Source organism: Chiloscyllium plagiosum, unplaced genomic scaffold (assembly GCF_037043375.1).
Source record: "Chiloscyllium plagiosum isolate Xiang-an unplaced genomic scaffold, Cpla_swu_hap1 HiC_scaffold_14, whole genome shotgun sequence".
Lineage (NCBI taxonomy): Eukaryota > Metazoa > Chordata > Chondrichthyes > Orectolobiformes > Hemiscylliidae > Chiloscyllium > Chiloscyllium plagiosum.
This window is the reverse complement of record NW_028270152.1, coordinates 39,956,549-39,977,463: the sequence shown is the minus strand read 5'-3', so window position 1 is coordinate 39,977,463 and position 20,915 is coordinate 39,956,549. Positions and strand designations below refer to the sequence as shown.

The 20,915-nt window shown below is 41.8% G+C and overlaps 1 protein-coding gene across 22 annotated transcripts in view; it reads right to left on the bottom strand.

Moving 5' to 3' along the window:
* Nucleotides 1-20,915, bottom strand: part of slmapa (sarcolemma associated protein a) — a 258,658-nt gene that overhangs the window by 106,436 nt on the left and 131,307 nt on the right. For 10 of the 22 annotated variants that reach the window (XM_087994334.1, XM_087994332.1, XM_043708129.2 and 7 more), the window contains exons 12-13: nt 20,314-20,364; nt 19,294-19,359 (exon numbers count right to left, since the gene is read on the bottom strand). The exons of 7 other annotated variants lie outside the window; for them this stretch is intronic. In XM_087994334.1, coding sequence (XP_087850460.1) covers nt 19,294-19,359; nt 20,314-20,364 — 117 coding nt within the window. The remainder of the gene's footprint in view (nt 1-19,293; nt 19,360-20,313; nt 20,365-20,915) is intronic. 5 more of the 22 variants (XM_087994335.1, XM_087994336.1, XM_087994344.1 and 2 more) reach the window with 2 other exon arrangements.

The window sequence follows — 20,915 nt, the reverse complement described above, 5'->3', positions numbered from 1 at the left end:
AAAGAAGCAGAATTAATACTTCAAGTTGATTAATTCTCATTAGAACTGAAAAAATGATAAGGTTTGCATCAAGTGAAAGTTGGGAGGAGGGTGAAAAGAAAAAGGAGAGTCTTGGAAAGGCTGGAAGACAGTTAAGATTAAATGACAAAAGAGTTTATGACAAAAGAGTTTATGGCACAGGACAGGGTCTGGGAATGAGTGGTGCAGACATTGCTTATCACTAGGACCTGTACCTTCAGCCAAGGATCAGGGAGTGTGTCTCTCTCTAAGGAATGATCAATTAGAGCAGTCATTCTCAACACAGGGCCATATGTGCCCTGGCACATTTGGAGAGGGCCATAGACTGAAAACTGTGAGAAGGGGAGTCTCAATAGTTTATGGGGTCCCTGCTAACTGAACCGATGAAATACCTAAGCTACAACCTTCATTGGAGTCAATAGTTTCCCTCCTATTTACGACACCTTTCCAACACACAGTTTGAATTCGGCACACCTGATAAATTAATTGCTGAAGACTCTCCCACACAGCCTCACTTCTGAGTCAGTCATGATTCAATTTCAGAAGGTTTTTTTTTAAAAAAAGTTTTGCCCAGTATGTCAGAATGTTCAAGTCTTCTTGGTGTTCAAAAATAAATGATTTTCTGTCTACCTGTTCACATTGTATCCCTAATTGAAAGTGGGGCCTGGATCCCGAGAAGAGCTCCTAGGAGGGCCATGGCCAAAAAAAACGGTTGAGAATCACTGAATTAGAGCAAGATCAGCTCCATATTTGACACTGCAGAGTCTGTGAGGATGAATCTTAGAATAACAGGCTATTTCTCACCCAAAGTTACAACTGATCGGTATAGTGACTGGAACGAGGTCAGCAATTGGACTTCTTTGAATAGGAATTCCCTGATTGCGGCTGCTAACCTGGCCCAATCAGAGAGTCCTGGTTGACAGATATACATAGGGGTTCTGCTCACTCTAGGTGCCAGCTAGGAGCTAACATGGGTCAGTGTCATGTACTGTGCACATGTAAATAAAGGGTGACTTGTTGATGGAATACTGGCCTTTGTGGAGTTATTTCAATATCAAAAGAAAAACATGCCCCTGAAGATATTTGCTCACAATATTTGTCTTTGAATGGGGGTTAACATTTCTGGCATCACACTGCTATTTGGGAAGGGTGACCCATTCAATCCTGCCATCTAAGACTGGGCCTAGTATGTGGCAAGAATGTGTTATTTTTCTTGGGCAAATGACATTGGGGCAGATGAAAAGCACTGAATAATTCTCCTGACAGTGTGTGGACTCACACCTTTTTCGGTTATTAGGAGCCTAACTTTTCCTGAGGCACTAGATACTAAAATCTTTCAAAAGTTGAGAGATTTAGTTGAGGAATATTACAACACTAATCCTCCTCTAATTCTGAGATGCTATTGATTTTACTCAACAGTTCAAGAATCGGGGAATCCATTTCAGGATTTTTGCCAAGGTTAAGATGACTGGCAAAGGCATGTTATATTGATTTAACCCTAAGTGAGATGTTGAGACACCGTTTAGTATGCGGGATCAATGATGTACCCATGCAAAAGGACCTTGTAGCTGAAGTCCAACTGGATTTCAAACAGGCACTACAGCTGGCTTTGTCATTAGAAATGTAGCAAACTGAGCTTATGAATTACAGGATGTGCTGATGGAAATGGACACCCTCATCAGGCTACTGAGCTTGGGGAAGGCCACTTGAGTCAATACAATTGATTGGTCTTACCCAGGAGATCCTGAACAGGTCAACCCATGGCAAAACCCTAAAACAAAGCGAAGCTCGATCAAACGGTTAAAATTTTCGAGGATCCAGGCTGGCAGGTAGTGTGCTGCTGGTAGGTAGACTGGAGACACCAAAGCTGTCTATCTAAACCTGAACTGAGTAAGAACTCAAAGGCTGGGATAAGACCTTGGCCAGGCTGAGAACCTATACCGGGAAACCTCTATAGATTAAGGGCACAACTTTGGTTCTAGTCTCTTATAGAAGCAACTGGATAAGTTACCATTGATTGTAGTAAAGGCTTGGGACTGTAGTAAAAGACCCCAAGCTTAATGGGGCAAAATTGAATGAGAAAGATTCAACTTGATCGGCTCACCATTTTTTGATTAGAGTGAAGTGAACTGAAGTGAACGAAGGCCGAATTAAACACCTGAGCACTTTTTAGGAAAGTCGAGGGATTATCAATGGGGCCAAGGTTGCCATTTCTCTGGATGACATGCTAATAACTGGGAAGACAAATAAAGAGCATTTGCATTTAGAGATCTTTGGTAATGTGCTCAAATGTTTCTTCGAAGTGATAGTACACCTTAGAAGGGAAAAAGGTATTTTCCAAGTACCTCAAGTGATCTACTTCTCCCCAGCCCCATCCCCACTCCATTTATCTCTCCACCCTGGAGGTTTCCTGCCTCTATTCCTGATGAAAGGCTTTTGCCCGAAACATCGATTTTCCTGCTCCTTGGATGCTGCCTGATCTGCTGTGCTTTTCCAGCACCACTCTGATCTAAACTCTGGTTTCCAGCATCTGCAGTCCTCACTTTTGCCTAGTTGATTGAAACCTTTCTGGACACAGTGAGCTAGATCACCATAGAAGATGGCATATTATTATGGGAAGCAAGTGTGATTGTCCCAAGCAAAGGTCGCCATCAGATATTGACTGAACTCCACTAGGGTCTTCCAGGGGTCTCCAAAATGAAGATGTTTGCAAGACATCATGTTTGGTGGGCAAGATTGGATGCTGACATAGCTGCGTTGGTGGGGCAATGCCCAGAATGCCAACAAGGATAAAAATTATGCCAGCAGCTCCCGCACATTTATGGGAATGGCCAGGTAAACTCAAGACTTGGTTACATGCAGACTATGCTGGTTCTATCATGGGCTCTATGTTTTAGACATGGTGGACACTCATTCGAAGTGGTCAGGCGTGCACAGAGTTCATTTGTCAAAATGGGATGACAATTGAAAACTTGTGAATATCTTCTGCAATACATGGACTCCAGAAGTGTTGGTTTCAGACAATTTGACACAGACTGTCTACATCTATTTTAATATGGAATTCAAATTACTCATAGGATTTCCTAGAACAGAAGTAAGATTTGGGAATTGGAGGAAATTAGTTTAAATCTTTATCTGGAACATCCTGGGTGCACCACATTGTCAATCAAATGAATCGAAGGAAAGTTCTTCTCCAGTTTTGAATTTTATTTGGGTGTTTTCTCATAGACACACACAGGTGGCTTGAAAACAGCTTTGCCAGGTAGATAGAGAAGCTATGTAAAAGCTATGAACTAGCAACAGAACACCACTCGGAGTGTTTCGGATTTGGAATCACTAAGAATGCAGTGAAACTCATACTTGATTTGGGAAGGGCACAGTCATGGATTGTTAAAGCTAAATTCGTAAGTTCACCCAGTTCGATGCTAGTGGAAGAACCCCCAAGAAATCTCTCAGATTTGACAGGAAATGAAAGAGCATCAAAATTAATTCCCAAGAGCTGTGGTGCACCTAGGTTTGGTTGCAGAAGTACAAAAACATTGAAGATCCGAAACAGTGTAGGAAAACTCGAGTATAAATAAAAGTAGAACAGTAAGTATTCTGTTGAAATTTTCAGGATGTAAATTTCATGCTGACATAGCTGCGTTGGTGGGGCAATGCCCAGAAAGCCAACAAGGATAAAAATTATGCCAGCAGCATAATTTTTGACAATATTTGACAAATATCATGTTAATTGTATTTGATTTATTTAGTACTCACCACGGAAACATGTTCAAAATTAAATGGAATTTGAAACGTTCTGGAATTATAGGCTAGCCTACGTTTCATGGAACTCTCACTGTTGATGTCTTTCAGGAAATGAAATCTGTCAATCATACCTGGTGTGATTTCTTGTGACTTCAGGACCAGAACAATGTGGCTACTCTCTGAAATGCCATATCATGCCACACAGCTCAAAGGCATGGGTAACAATGAAATCCCACAAATGAATTTTAAAAAACTACGATTTTACACTACCTGCTACAGTAAAAGCTTTTCTTAAAACATGAAAACCAGTGAGGTCATTCATTCTGTTGAGGTTAAATTTCTTTTAAAAGTTACTGCTGACTATGAAGATAAGAGTATATCTCACTTAGTAATGGACAAAAGTCTTGATCAAACAGAGTAGAGAAATCTGGACTCAATAATGAGTTAGACCCCCTAACAGTCAGCAGGAAATTGAGAAACAAATTTGTCAGGCGATCTCAGTTATCTGTGAGAATAATAGGGTGGTTATGGTAGAGGATTTTAACTTTCCAAACAGACTGGGACTGCCATAGCGTTAACGGTTTAGATGGAAAGGAATTTGTTAAGCATGTACAAGAACATTTTCTGATTCAGTGTGTGGATGTACCTACTAGACAAAGTGCAAAACTTGACCAACTCTTGGGAAATAAAGCAGGGCAGGTGACTGAGGTGTCAGTGGGGGAGCACTTTGGGGCCAGTGACCATAGTTCTATTAGTTATAAAATAGTGATGGAAAAGAGTAGACCAGATCTAAAAGTTGAAGTTTTAAACTGGAAGAACGCTAATTTTGACAGTATTAGGCAAGAACTTTCAAAAGCTGATTGGGGGCAGATGTTCGCAGGTAAAGGGACGGCTAGAAAATGGGAAGCCTTTAAAAATGAGATGAGAGTCCAGAGACAGTATGTTGCTGTTAGGGTGAAAGAAAAGGCTGAAAGGTACAGGGAAGGCTGGATGACTTAAGAAATTGAAGGTTTGGTTAAGGAAAGGAAGCACAGGTCAGGTACAAACAGAAGAGATCAAGTGAATCCTTAAGAGGGAAATCAGGAGGGCAAAAAGAGGCTATGAGCAGATAGCTTTGGCAAATAGAGTTAAGGAGAATCCAAAGGATTTTTGCAAATACATTAAGGACAAAAGAGTAATTCAAAATTTGTGAGAAGATTTGTAGCTTGGGTGCTCGTTGTTGTGGTTCTATTGGCCGAGCTGGGAATTTGTGTTGCAGACGTTTCGTCCCCTGTCTAGGTGACATCCTCAGTGCTTGGGAGCCTCCTGTGAAGCGCTTCTGTGAGGTTTCCTCCGGCATTTAAAGTGGTTAGTCTCTGCAGTTTCCGGTTGTCAGTTCCAGCTGTCCGTTGCAGTGGTCGGTATATTGGGTCCAGGTCGATGTGCTTATTGATTGAATCTGTGGATGAGTGCCATGCCTCTAGGAATTCCCTGGCTGTTCTGTTTGGCTTGTCCTATAATAGTAGTGTTGTCCCAGTTGAACTCATGTTGCTTGTCATCTGCATGTGTGGCTATTAAGGATAGCTGGTTGTGTCGTTTCGTGGCTAGTTGGTGTTCATGGATGCGGATCGTTAGCTGTTTTCCTGTTTGTCCTATGTAGTGTTTTGTGCAGTCCTTGCATGGGATTTTGTACACTACATTGGTTTTGCTCATGCTGGGTATCGGGTCCTTTGTTCTGGTGAGTTGTTGTCTGAGAGTGGCTGTTGGTTTGTGTGCTGTTATGAGTCCTAGTGGTCGCAGTAGTCTGGCTGTCAGTTCGGAAATGCTCTTGATGTGTGGTAGTGTGGGTTGCGGCATGTCCTCGTTCCTTTGTCTTTCCCTTAGGCATCCGTTGATGAAATTGCACGGGTATCCATTTTTGGCGAATACATTGGATAGGTGTTCTTCTTCCTCTTTTTGCAGTTTTGGTGTACTGCAGTGTGTTGTAGCCCTTTTGAACAGTGTCTTGATGCAACTTCTTTTGTGTGTGTTGGGGTGGTTGCTTTCGCAGTTCAGGGCTTGGTCTGTGTGTGTGGCTTTCCTGTATACCTTTGTGGTGAATTCTCTGTTAGGTGTTCTCTGTACCATCTCGTCTAGGAATGGGAGTTGGTTGTCCTTTTCTTCCTCTCAAGTGAATCGGATTCCTGTGAGTGTGGCGTTGATGATCTGGTGTGTGTTCTCTATTTCTGTGTTTTTAATGATTACAAAGGTGTCATCCACATATCTGACCCAGAGTTTGGGTTGAATTTGCGGTAAGACTGTTTGTTCTAATCTTTGCAATACCGCTTCTACTAGGAGTCCAGAGATGGGTGAGCCCTTGATTTGTTCATATATTTGGTTGTTGAATGTGAAGTGTGTTGTGAGGCACAGGTCCAGTAGTTTGAGTATGCCGTCTTTGTTGATAGGTTCAACGTCCTGTTGTCTGTTCTGTATGTCCAGCAGGTTGGCTATTGTTTCTCTGGCTAGGGTTTTGTCCATAGAGGTGAACAGTGCCGTTACATTCACTGTTCACCTCTATCAACAAAACCCTAGCACAAGAAACCCAAGCTAGGACATGGAAGATATAGAATGTGGGGAAGTAGGTGGTGACATCTTGAAAAATGTTCATATTACAGAGGAGGAAGTGCGCGATGTCTTGAAATGCATAAAAGTGGATAAATCCCTAGGACCTCATCAGGTGTACCCTAGAACTCTGTGGGAAGCTAAGGAAGTGATTGCTGGGCCTCTTACTGAGATATTTGTATCATCGATAGTCACAGGTGGGGTTCTGGAAGACAGGAGGTTGATTAACGTGGTGCCACTGTTTAAGAGAAGTAGTAAGGACAACCCAGGGAACTACAGACCAGTGAGCCGGACGTTGGTGGTGGGCAAGTTAAAGTCATAGAGTCACAGAGATGTACAGCACGGAAACAGACCATTCAGTCCAACTCGTCCATGCCAACCAGATATTCCAACCCAATCTCGTCCCACCTGCCAGCACCCGGCCCATATCCGTCCAAACCCTTCCAATTCAAATACTCATCCAGATGCCTTTTAAATGTTGCAATTGTACTAGTCTCCACCACTTCCTCTGGCAGCTCATTCCATACACGTACCACCCTCTGTGTGAAACAAATGCCCCTTTAATCCCTTTTATATCTTATCCTTCTCAGCTTAAACCTATGCCCTCTACTTCTGGACTCCCTCACCCCAGGGAAAAGACTTGGCCTATTTATCTTTTCCATGCACCTCATGATATTGTAAACCCTCAGCCTCTGACGCTCCAGGGAAAACAGCCCTAGCTTCTTCAACCTCTTCCTATAGTTCAAATCCTCCAACCCTGGCAATATCCTTGTAAATCTTTTCTGAACCCTTTTAAGTTTCACAAGTTGTTGGAGGGAATCCTGAGGGACAGGATGCACATGTATTTGGAAAGGCAAAGACGGATTAGGGATAGTCAACATGGCTTTGTGCGCGGGAAACCATGTCTCACAAAATTGATTGAGTTTCTTTGAAGAAGTAACAAAGAAGATTGATGAGTGCAGAGCAGTAGACGTGATTTTTATGAGCTTCAGTACGGCATTCAACAAGGTTCCCCACGGGAGACTGATTAGCAAGGTTAGATCTCATGGAATACAGGGAGAACTAGCCATTTGGATACAGAACTGGCTCAAAGGTAGAAGACAGAGGGTGGTGGAGGAGGGTTAATTTTCAGACTGGAGGCCTGTGACCAGTGGAGTGCCACAAAGATCGGTGCTGAGTCCACTACTTTTTGTCATTTATATAAGAGGTACAGGTAGTAAGTTTGCAGATGACACCAAAATTGGAGGTGCAGTGGACAGTGAAGAAGTTTACCTCGGTTTACAACAGGATCTTGATCAGATGGGCCAATCGGCTGAGAGTGGCAGATGTAGTTTAATTTAGATAAATGCGAGGTGCTGCATTTTGGGAAACAAATCTTAGCAGGACTGATACACTTAATGGTCAGGTCCTAGGGAGTGTTGCTGAACAAAGAGACCTTGGAGTGCAGGTTCATAACTCCTTGAAAGTGGAGTCGCAGGTAGATAGGATAGTGAAGAAGGCGTTTGGTATGCTTTCCTTTTATTGGTCAGAGTATTGAGTACAGGAGTTGGGAGGTCATGTTGCGGCTGTACAGGACATTGGTTAGGTCACTTTTGAAATATTGCAATTCTGGTCTCCTTCCTATCGGAAGGATGTTGTGAAAATTGAAAGGGTTCAGAAAAGATTTACAAGGATGTTGCCAGGGTTGAAGTATTTGAGCTATAGGGAGAAGTTGAATGGGCTAGGGCTGCTTTCCCTGGAGTGCTGGAGGCTGAGGGGTGATCATAGATTAGATTAGATTCCCTACAGTGTGGAAACAGGCCCTTTGGCCCAACCAGTCCACACTGACCCTCTGAAGAGTAACCCACCCAGACCCATTTCCCTCTGACTAATGCCTAATGCACCTAACACTATGGGCAATTTAGCATGGCCAAACCATCTGACCTGCACATCTTTGGACAGTGGGAGGAAACTGCAGCACCCGGAGGAAACCCATGCAGACTCAGGGAGAATAGCATAGGAGATTGAGGGGAGGATCTTATACAAGTGTATAAGATGATGGCAGGCATGTATAGGGGTAAATGCACTCAGTCTTTTTCCCAAGATTGGGGAATCAAGGACTAGAGGGCATCAGTTTAAGGTTAGATTGGAAAGAATAAGAGGGAACCTGAGGGGCAACCTTTTTACACAGATGTGGTACACATATAGAATGAGCTGCCAGCAGTGGTTGAAGCAGATACATTGGACAAATACATGGATAGGAAAGGTTTTGAAGGAAATGGGCCAAGTACAGGGAAATGGGGATGGACATTATGGTTAGCATGGACCAATTTAGGCCAAAGGAACCTTGCTGTTGGATTCTATGACTCTAAAGTATATTATAAAATACAGAACCATTTTAGTTTACTTTACCATACAGTGCATTGTACATAATTGACTGCATGATCCCCTTTGCAAAATTATGTTGTTCCATAAAGCAGGAAAGAATAAATCTTTGACTGATTCTTAGATTCTTTGCAAAATAATGCAGATGAACCTGAAGATCTGAAGAAAATATAAAGGGTGGATGAAGAAAATGCAGGGAATAGGATCGATTTACATTTTCAAAAGGAGAATTAAAAAAACCACAGAGGCTATTCAGATAGGGAAACAATAACAGAATTAAGAAAAATGTGGCCAGTGATTGAAACAATTGAGCCAGAAAGCCAGAAATTGGGCAAAAGGAAGTTAATTGTTTTGGGAAAAAAAAATATGAAAAGCAGATTACTGCTTTATGGAGCAATAAGGTTATGTAGGAAAAGACTGGCTCTTGAGTTGATTCAGTAACTTTTCATGAAGACAAAGAAAGCGAGAAACCAAAAAACACTTCCTGATAAATCACTGAAGCTGAGCTAATGAGAATCTGGATGCTTCAACTTGTCCTGGTGTATCCTTATCTTCCTTCTAGCATGCTTTCAGCATTTTAAACAAGATAACAAATCATTTCAGTATATTCAGATAGGAGGTTGTTCAAAATGGAAACTGCATAAAAATTCAACTCTCACTCTTGTCCAATTCTGTCAATTTTTCAAAACAATGCCCAAATACTTGGGTAAAATTGCAGGTAGTGATAAACAGAAACCAAAGCTGAGCTTTCCCCAGTGGTGAGTTGGCTTCGGGTAAGAGAATGGATCCAGAAGGGAAACTGGTGCTTTGCAAAACAATATATTTATAATAATATGCTTGTTAATCTCTGAAAGTTGTTTGCTGTATAATTCATCCTGTGGATATTGGTCTGCCCAATAAGTGAACATTGGATAGTGTTCATGGGTGGGAGCTACAGATAGGTTGGAGGCAATGGCAGGGGATGGTTTTGAGGGTCTCATCGCTCCTCTTGTTTGGGCAGAGTGTCTTACTACAAAGGCTTTCCCTGCCCTGCAGACAACTGGCAAATATGGTGCTAGGTGGCCTGAGAGTGCAAGTAAAATATTTAGTTCTCATTTAATCCCTGAACCACCACAAAATGATGGACTCAGTAAACATATGGGTCAATTGGATCACTAATGAGACTAATTCACATTCTGTTGTTAGTGGCCAGGAATAATGTGTGAGCCTCTTTTTCTCTCTGATTAAACAAGGGGAAGTTTGCTACTGCTGGGAGACTGATGCTGGGCCTGGCCAATATGTTTCCTGTTGTGACAGACTACATATTTGTTTCACCTGTCCTCGGATGTGTGCGTTATACCAGTCAAAGTGGTGTCCTTCTTTATCTATATGTATAGAAGCAAATGACAGCAGGTGGTGTCTTTTGGTGGCCAGTGGTTAGCACTGCTGCCTCACAGCGCCGGAGACCCAGGTTCAATTCCCGCCTCAGGCGACTGACTGTATGGAGTTGCACGTTCTCCCCGTGTCTGCGTGGGTTTCCTCCGGGTGCTCCGGTTTCCTCCCACAGTCCAAAGATGCGCAGGTCAGGTGAATTGGCCATGCTAAATTGCCCGTAGTGTTAGGTAAGGGGTAAATGTAGGGGTATGGGTGGGTTGCGCTTCGGCGGGTCGGTGTGGACTTGTTGGGCCGAAGGGCCTGTTTCCACACTGTAATCTAATCTAATCTAATAAAATCCAACTCACATGTACAAAATAGGTTACTGTGCGACATGATGGCAATTGTGACATTGTTACTCAATCTTTTCAGATGCAAGATGTAACAGGAGTGTCTCCTGAAGAAATCTTGTTGATTTGCTGCTCTACATTCTGCAGTTCGTGCATTTGCTTTAATTTACTTGTGGGAAGTGGCTATCGCTGGCTGGCCAGCATTTATCACCAGTCCCTGGTTGCATTTGAGAAGGAGATAGTGAGTTGCCTTCTGGAATCACTGCAGTCAGTGTGCTGTAGGTAGACTCATTATTCCCTGAGGGACAGAATTCAGGATTTTTACCCAGTGGCAATTAAGGAATAGTGGTACATTTCCAAATGAGGATGGTAAGTGGCTTGGAGGGGAACTTCCAAGGTAAATAGGATCCAAGTCAATGTGCTTATTGATGGAGTTCTGGTTCGAATGCCATGCCTCTCAGAATTCTTGTGCATATCTTTGTTTCACCTGTCCTCGGATGTGTGCGTTATACCAGTCAAAGTGGTGTCCTTCTTTATCTATATGTATAGAAGCAAATGACAGCAGGTGGTGTCTTTTGGTGGCCAGTTGGTTTTCATGTATCCTGGTGGCAAGTTTCCTGCTAGTTTGTCCGAAGTAGTGTTTGTAACAATTCTTGCATTGTATCTTGTAAATGACATCAGTTTTGCTGACGGTATCTAATGGATCCTTTTGGTTCTTTAGTTGCTATCTAAGTGTGTTGATAGATTTGTGGGCTACCATGATGCCAAGGGGTTGAGTAGCCTGGAAGTCACTTCTGATATGTCTTTCATGTAAGGTAATGTGGTTGTAGAATTTGATTGCGTTACGTCTGCTTGTTTGGGTTTGTTTCTGAGGAGTTGACTGATTGTGCTTATTGGGCACCTGTTTTTCTTGAAAACATTGTATAGATTTTTTTTCTGCTTTTTGTATTTCTTGGGTGCTGCAGTGTGATGTAGTCCATTGAAATTATGTCTTAATGCAGCTCCGTTCGTTTGTGTTGGGGTCATTGCTTCTGATGTATTTGGTCCGTGTGTGTTGTTTTTCTGTAGACGCTGGTTTGAAGTTCAACTGTCACGTCTAGGAATGGGAGTCTGTGATAATTCTCCTCGCTTTTGTGAATTTTATGCCTGTTAGGATATTGTTGATGGTGTTATGTTTCTTCTAAATTGTTCCGTTTGTGATGACAAAGATGTCATTTCTGTAGCGGACCCAAAGTGTGGGTTGGATAGAAAGGAGGGCAGCTTGTTCAAGTCTCTGCATTACAGAGACGTTGGGCGGCACGGTGGCACAGTGGTTAGCACTGCTGCCTCACAGCGCCAGAGACCCGGGTTCAATTCCCGCCTCAGGTGACTGACTGTGTGGAGTTTGCACGTTCTCCCCGTGTCTGCGTGGGTTTCCTCCGGGTGCTCCGGTTTCCTCCCACAGTCACAAAGATGTGCAGGGTCAGGTGAATTGGCCATACTAAATTGCCCATAGTGTTAGGTAAGGGGTAAATGTAGGGGTATGGGTGGGTTTCGCTTCGGCGGGTCGGTGTGGACTTGTTGGGCCGAAGGGCCTGTTTCCACACTGTAATCTAATCTAATCTAATCTAATCTAATCTAATCGATGTGAAAAGGGCTGTAACGTCAAAGGAGACCATTATTTCGCCCTCTTCTATCTTGGTGTCATTGATGGTGCTCAGGAATTCTTGGGCAGAGTGAATGGAGTGGCGTGAATTTTCAATTAGGCATTTTAGTTTTTGGTGGAGTTTTTTGGCTAATCTGTGTGTTTGTGTGCCAGGTAGGGAGACTATGGGTCTGAGGGGGGCACCAGGTTTGTGTATTTTTGGTAATGTATAGAGGTGTGGTTTTTTGATTACTAACAGTGCAGAAACAGGCCCTTTGTCTCAACAAGTCCACACCGAACCTCCGAAGAGTAACCCACCCACATTTACCCCTGCACCTAACACTACGGGCAACTTAGAATGGCCAATTCACCTGACCTGCATATCTTTGGACTGTGAGAGGAAACCAGAGCACCTGGAGGAAACCCACGCAGACACAGGCAGAATGTGCAAACTCCACACAGTCAGTCACCCAAGGCTGGAATTGAACCTTGGGACCCTGGTGCTGTGAGGCAGCAACTGAGCCACCATGCCGCCTGTGCCACCGTGGTGTGTTGGATTCATCTGGTTTCATGTTTTGGAATTTTGTCCTGTTTAATTCTCCTGATTTTTAATGTCCTGCTAGAAAGGATGAGATTCTGTTCAATAGCTGTGGGGGAGGGGGGGGGGGGGGGGGGGGGTGGTGTCAGGTCTATCGCTACCTGCTGGTAAGTGCTGGTATCTACAAGCAGTGCATTCACCTTTTCAAGATAGTCAGATTTTTAATTTAAAAAAACGATCATGTGTCCCTTGTCCGAATGTAGGATAACAATGTTGTTTTTTTTAAAAGGCTTTTTAAGGCTTTATTTTCTTGAACATTAAGTGTACTTCCTTTTTTCGGCCAAATGTAGGTGCAATAGCTTGTCTTATGGTCTGTGTTTCTTCTGGAAGACTGTTATTTTTTAATGTGGATTCAAATGCTGCAAGCAAGTCCAAAAACATCTCACTGATTATGTTATATAGTATGGTGACAAAAAGACTGAAAGACCTTTAAGCTCAGCAAGCTAACGTACAGACTTATCATCAACCTGAGCTACAAGTCTTCTCAAAATTCGCTAACCTCAAGGATGCCCAATCTTGAGTTGCAAAGAGTCATAGAGATGTACAGCACGGAAACAGACCTTTCGGTCCAACTCATCCATTCTGACCACATATCTCAACCAATCTAGTCCCACGTGCCAGCACACTGCCCATATCCCTCAAAACCCTTCCTGTTCATACACCCATCCAGATTCCTTTTAAAATGATGTAATTGTACTAGCCTCCGCCACTTCCTCTGGCAGCTCATTCCATACACGTACCACCCTCTACAGGAAAAAGTTGCTGCTCAGGTCTCTTTTATATAATTCCCTTCTCACCCTAAACCTATGCCCTCTAGTTCTGGACTCCTCCACCCCAGAGAAGATACTTTGTCTATTTATCCTATCCATGCCCCTCATAATTTTGTAAACCTCTATAAGGTGACCCCTCAATCTCAGACGCTCCAAGGAAAACAGCCCGAGCCTATTCAACTTCTCCCTACAGCTCAAATCCTCCAGCCCTGGCAACATCTTTGTAAATCTTGTCTGAATCCTTTCAAGTTTCACACCATCATTCCAATAGGAAGGAGACCAGAATTGCACGCAATATTCCAACAGTGGCCTTACCAATGTCCTGTACAGCCAAAACATGATCTCCCAACCTCTGTACTCAATACTCTGACCAATAAAGGAAAGCATACCAAACGCCTTCTTCACTATCCTATCTACCTGTGACTCCACTTTCAAGGAGCTATGAACCTGCACTCCAAGGTCTCTTTGTTCAGCAACACTCCCAAGGACCTTACCATTAAGTGTATAAGTCCTGCTAAGTTTGGCTTTCCCAAAATGCACCATCTAGCATTTATCTAAATTAAACTCCATCTACCACTTCTCAGTCCATTGGCCCATTTGATCAATATCCCATTGTAATCTGAGGTAACCTTCTTCATTGTCCACTACACCTCCAATTTTGGTGTCATCTGCAAACTTACTAACCATACTTCTGTTGCTCGCATCCAAATCATTTATATAAATGAAGAAAGGTCGTGGACTCAGCACCGATCCTTATGGCACTCCACTGATCACAGGCCTCCAGTCAGAAAAACACCCCTCCACTGCCACTCTGTCTTCTTACCTTTGAGCCAGTTCAGTATTCAAATGGCTACTTCTCAGTGTTCCATCAGATCTAACCTTGCTAACCAGTCTCCCATGGGGAACCTTGTCGAACATCTTACTGAAGTCCATATAGATCATGTCCACCGGTCTGCCCTCATCAATCCTCTTTGTTACTTCTTCAAAAAACGCAATCAAGTTTGTGAGACATGATTTCCCATGTAAAAGCCATATTGACTATCCCTAATCAGTTCTTGCCTTTCCAAATACATGTGCATCCTGTCCCTCAGAATTCCCTCCAACAACTTGCCCACCACCAATGTCAGGCTCATCAGTTTACAGTGCCCTGGCTTGTCCTTACCACTTTCCTTAAACAATGGCACCACGTTAGCCAACCTTCAGTCTTCCAACACCTCACCTGTGACTATCGATGATAGACATGTCTCAGCAAGAGCTCCAACAATCACTTCCCTATCTTCCCACAGAGTTTTAGAGTACACCTGTTCAGGTCCTGGGGTTTGAGTTACTTTTATGTGTTTCCTCCCCTGTAATATGGGCATTTTTCAAGATGTCACCACCTATTTCTACATTATACATCTTCCATGTCCTTTTCCACAATAAATACTGATTCAAAATACTCGTTTAGTACCACCACCATCTCCTGCGGCTCCACACAAAGGCTGCCTTGCTGATCTTTGAGGAGCCCTATTCTCTCCCCAGTTTTCCTTTTGTCCTTAATATATTTATAAAATACCACTGGATTCTCCTGAACTCTATTTGCCAAAGCTATCTCATGACCTTTTCTTTCCCCTACTGCCTTTATACTCTAAGGATTGACTCGATCCATCTTGTCTATACCTGACATATGCTTCCTTCTTTTTCTTAACAAAACCCTCAAATTATTTAGTCATCCAGCATTCCCTATACCTATCAGCCTTTCCTTTCACCCCAACCGGAATATACTTTTTCTGGATTCTCGATATCTCATTTCTGAAGTCTTCCTATTTTCCAGCCGTCCCTTTCCCTGCGAACATCTGCCTCCAATCAGCTTTTGAAAGTTCTTGCCTAATACCATCAAAATTAGCCTTTCTCCAATTTAGAACTTCATCTTTTAGATCTGGCCTATCCTTTTCCATCACTATTTTAAAGCTAATAGAATTATGGTCGCTGGCCCCAAAGTGCTCCCCCACTGACACCTCAATCACTTGCCCTGCCTTATTTCCCAAGAGTTGGTCAAGTTTTGCACCCTCTCTAGTAGGTACGTCCACATCCTGAGTCAGAAAATTTTCTTGTACACACTTAACAAATTCCTCTCTGTCTAAACCGTTAACACTATGGCAGTCCCAGTCTATGTTTGAAAAATTAAAATCCATTACCATAACCCCCCTATTATTCTTACAGATAACTGAAATCTCCTTACAAATTTTGTTTCTCAATTTCCCTCTGACTATTAGGGGGGTTGTAATACAATCCCAATAAGGTGGTCATCCCTTTCTTAGTTCTCAGTTCCACCCAAATAACTTCCCTGGATGTATTTCCGGGAATATCCTCCCTCAGTACAGCTGTAATGCTGTCCCTTATTAAAAACGTCACTCCCCCTCCTCTCTTGCCTCCCTTTCTGTCCTTCCTGTAGCATTTGTATCCTGGAACATTAAGCTGCCAGTACTTTCCATCCCTGAGCTACGTTTCTGTAATTGCTGAGATATCCCAGTCCCATGTTTTTAATCTTGCCCTAAGTTCATCTGCCTTCCCTGTTAGACCTGTTGCATTGAAATAAATGCAGTTTAATTTAACAGTCCTACCTTGTTCTCTGCTTTGTCCCTGCCTGCCTAGAGAGTGTTTAACTTGCTTCCGTTCTCAGCTGTACCAGTCTCACACTGACCTCTTTCCGCACTATCTCCCTGGGTCCCACCCCCCAACCTTATTAATTTAAATCCTCCCGAGCAGCTCTAGCAAATCTCCCTGCCAATACATTAGTCCTCTTTCAATTCAGGTGCAATCTGTCCTTCTTGTACAAGTCACTTCTACCCCAGAAGAGATTCCAATGATCCAAAAATGTGAATCCTCCCATATACCAGCTCCTCAGCCATGTATTCATCTGCTCTATCCTCCTACTCCTGCCCTCACTAGCTCATAGCACTGGGAGTAATCCAGATATTACTACTCTCCAGGACCTCCTTTTTAAATTCCTGCCTAACTCTGTAATCTCCCTTCAGAATCTCAATCTTTTCCCTTCCTATTTTGTTGGTTCCAATGTGTACAATGACCTCCTGCTGGCACCTCTTCCCCCGTGAGAACATTCTGCACCCTCTCTGAGATATCCTTGATCCCGGCACCAGGGAAGCAACACACTGTTCTGATTTTTCACTGCTGGCCACAGGAACGTCTGTTTGCACCTCGGGTGGAGTGTCCCTTAACACAATCGATCTCTTGGAACCCGATGTACCTCTCATTGCATTAGAGCCAGTCTCCATAACCAGAAACTTGGCTGTTCGTGCTACATTCCCCTGAGAATCCATCACCCTCTACATTTTCCAAAACAGCATACTTGTTTGAAATGGGGATAGCCACAGAGGACTCTTGTACTACCTGCCTACCGGTCTTACCTTTCCTGGAGTTAACCCATCTATGTGACTAGTTGAAGTCTGTCCCATTTATTAGCACAGTGATTGTATCATAGTTCTGGTTCAATTCTGGTCTCCCTGCTATAGGAAAGTTGTTGTTAAACCTGAAAGGTTTCAGAAAAAATTTCCAGGGATGTTGCTGGGATCAGAGGGTTTAAGCTATAGGGAAAGGCTAAATAGGCTGGAACATCGAAGGCTCGGGGTGACCTGAAAGTAGTTTATAAAATTATGACGGATATGGAGATGGATAGGGTGAATAGCCAAGGTCCTTTTCCCAGGTTGGGGAGTCCAAAACTAGAGGGCATATGTTTCAGGCAAGAGGGGAAAGATTTAAAAGGAACCTGAGGGACAACTTTTGCATGCAGAAAGTGGTGCGTGAATGAAATGAGCTGCTAGAGGAAGTGGTGGAGGTGGGTACAATTACATCATTTGAAAGCCATCTGGATGAGTCCAGGAAAAGCAAGTGTTTAGAGGGATATGGGCCAAATGCTGACAAACTGGGCTCGATCAGTTTAGGATATCTAGTCGGCATGGACGAGTTGGACTGAAGGGTCATTCTCCTACTGTGTAACTCTGACTATGACTCGCTAACACAATGGAGGATATTCTCAATGTGAAGGTAGGACTTTGCCTCCTCAAGTGATCACTCTTACTGATCCCATCATCATGGACTGACCTGCAGCAGGCAGATGAGGTTAACTACGTTTTTCCCTCTTGTTAGTTCCCTCACCACTGCTGCAGACCCAGTCTAGCAGCAATACCCTTTAGGACCCAATCAGCTCGATCAGTATTGCTGCTACTAAGCCACATTTGGTGGTGCACATTGAAATCCCCCACAAAAAATACATTTTGCACTTCGGCACCCTTAGTGCTTCATTCAGCTGAAGTACTTGTCCTTGTTTAATATGAAGCCATAAGACTTCAATATTGAATCTGGACCCCATGAGGAGTCCCACAGAAACTCCCTCCTGACTGTATACCACTTCTGCTGGGTCTGCCCTGTCTTTGGTGCAGGACATATCCAGGAATGGCGATGGTAGTATCTGGGACATAGTCATACTCATGGACAATGTCAGGCTGTTGCAGCCAATGTAGTAGGCTATGATCAAATCTATCTAATCTACTATATAAGTATGTTACCTGGATTTTACGATTAAGGGAACAATGTTAAATTTGTTAATATCGCATATAACAGCGTAATGTTACAAGGTGGATGAGCTGATAAGTTGATAGATGCAATTCAGTGTAAAAATAATTGAAATAAACTTTGAAAAGAAGAATTTGGGGAAGGAATGCTAGCCTACAGATGCAAAGGGTTCTTGTGTGCAGCTAGAAATCATCAAGACAGCTGCACATGTAGATAAGCTCGTAACAGAAGCAAATAAAATCTCTGGTTCATATTTGGAGGGTATAAAATAGATGTAAGAAGGTATTCAAACGGTAATTAGAGTACTGTGTTATGTTTTAGGCACTTCATTACAGGAAATTGTTTTTTAAAAAAACAGACTTGATTCCCCTGTGTGTTTCATGGAATAAGGGGTGAAAGTTATGAAAAAATGCTCCAGAAGTTAGAAATTATTTTCACCTCAGTTGACAAGGTTAAAGTGGTGGCCTTATAAAAGCCTTTAAGATTGCAATGCCCTTTAAATGAGGAAGACAGAGACAGACAATTTTCAAATATTAACAACAGTCCATAACTAACCTGCAAAAATAATTAAAAATTCAGTTAGCATGAATTATTTTACACAGAGGGCAATTAGAATATGGAATTCATCATCACAAAATGTCAAATATTCATATGTTTGGGGATCAAGAGAAGACAAAGGAAGTGAGAAAAACATGACCATAAGAACAATTTAGGCAATGCACAATGGTAAATTAATTTAAAGTGGTTCATTGATTCATTAATTTACTGACTGATAAAGACACTACACTGTAGCCACAACTATCACAGTTTAACAAAAAGCACACTTTTACAAAGTACTGAAAAATAAAACACGCTACGTTTTTATTTAGCATAAGAAAATGCAATGTCACACGAAAAAAATATTTGTAACACAACATAATCAATAAGAATTTCAAGTGCAAGCACTACTTAATAGAATTTGAAAACACAGGTTTAAAGGAAGAAACCAGCAACTACACTTATAAATTGACCAAGTTCTCTCTTTCTTGATTACAACATTTAATTCATAACAATGCACACTTAACTTCCAACGGCTACATTTTGAAAAGGACAACAGACAAACCCAACTTTCTTTCTCAAAATTTGGAATTTTACTTTGCAATTAAAAATAATTAATCTGACTCAAATCATACACAAGACTTCCTTTTTTTCTATTTATTCTGATCTCTTGATTTGCAGCTAAAACTGTAGAATATTACCCTGTTCTTAATGATGCTGAACAAGTTTTTCAACATCCTATGTGTCTCTTAGACAGTGTAAATTATACAGTGTACTCACTCTTGCACTCAATGAACTGTTGGAATAGCTCAGAGCAGTCCCCTCCACTCTTTAATAGAAAGTGCTCTATTAGAAAGAAAGAATCTTGAATTAAGTATTTGTTTTAGTTAGATTCCTGCTTGGAACACTTGAGTTACTAGCTTCAAAACGTAATCCATGGAATTAATAATGCAGATGGATATTTTATTTTGTCCAACAAAATTCATAAAACTGGAACTTACATACCACACTAAATTTCAGACATTTGATCTGTAATTGATCAAGTAAAATGAGCTGGAGAATCAGCATTCTTTATCTTAAAAAACAGCTATTTTGATTTTAAACTACATTCTCTCTCTTAATTCTGCTGCCCTCTCTCACATCTCTCTCTCCCACCCACCCCCAAATAGCTTTTTGTAGGAATCCAAAAAATGGTTGCAAACTAGCAACATTTTAATTTTCACAATACTTGAAAAAGATTCATCCAACTATGATACTCATTAATATAGAAATGAATAGTTTCAATATCCATGACAGCACTATATATAATTAATAAATGTGGATGCTGAAAAGGATCTGTCTTAGCTACCTTGGTGCTTCTAAAATTGGAGTCCTGAATTTAAATCTTGGCCATATTGGGAGGAAAATGCATTTTTTGGAAGAACGTTATGCAAAACTGATATGAAAATTTCAATCCAACGTCTGCCTACTAAAAGATGGCAAGGTTGATGCAGAAGATGGCTGTTTTTGTGGGGCGATGTTCTTCTGGGGTTTGGTTGTACAGCAACATTGATGACAGAGTTTAATGTTGCAGATGATCACTTTATACCTAACTTGTGCTTGAAGCAGACAATGGATTTCTGAAACTGGAAAATGTTTCATTCTGTAACATAATTACTCCTCCCCCCAATAAGGGGGGGAGGGGAAGTTTAAAAAATATATTTTATTCATATTAATAGCAAGATGTAGTGCACAGAAATTAAATCAATAAATTTGACAGCTTAAATTCATAGCTTTTGAAATGTTGCATCGGTACACTACCTTTATCTGTGCTTCCATTAATTTTAGGTAACAAGTCATCAACTTGGATTCCTATTGTTACCAAAACAAAAAATTAACTTTAGTTCTAGTGATTGAATGTTTGTTTTACAATATTGAAAACATGAAACAAACGATAATTTAGGTAACTAAACGAATGCCACATTTCAGTATATCATAATGCAAATCATAGGATTTAGTTTCAAAGAAGATAACAAACACCTTTCTTCATTAAACATCGACTAAAGTGCAAAGATTACAGATGCCACAAAATGCCCAGAAAAAAAACCATCTGCATTGCAGTACTTGCATTAACTACTTTCACTTCAAACTAAGTTTCCATAACTTTCAGTCTCTGCCTTGCTCAACATGTCCATGATGGCTAAAATTTTTTTTTGCTCCTTCTTTGATATCACATCTTTCTCAAGCTGACTGAAATACACTTGTTGTTTGCTTGAAATATTGAATTATCCACGCACAAACTCCCTAGAGCACAGAGAGGCAGAGAGAGTGCAAGTGAAAGAAAACACTGACAACAGGCTGATCAGAAATAAGAACAGAAATGCAGACAGGTCTGTTCAAAGTAGCTATTTCTGGAGATGGTT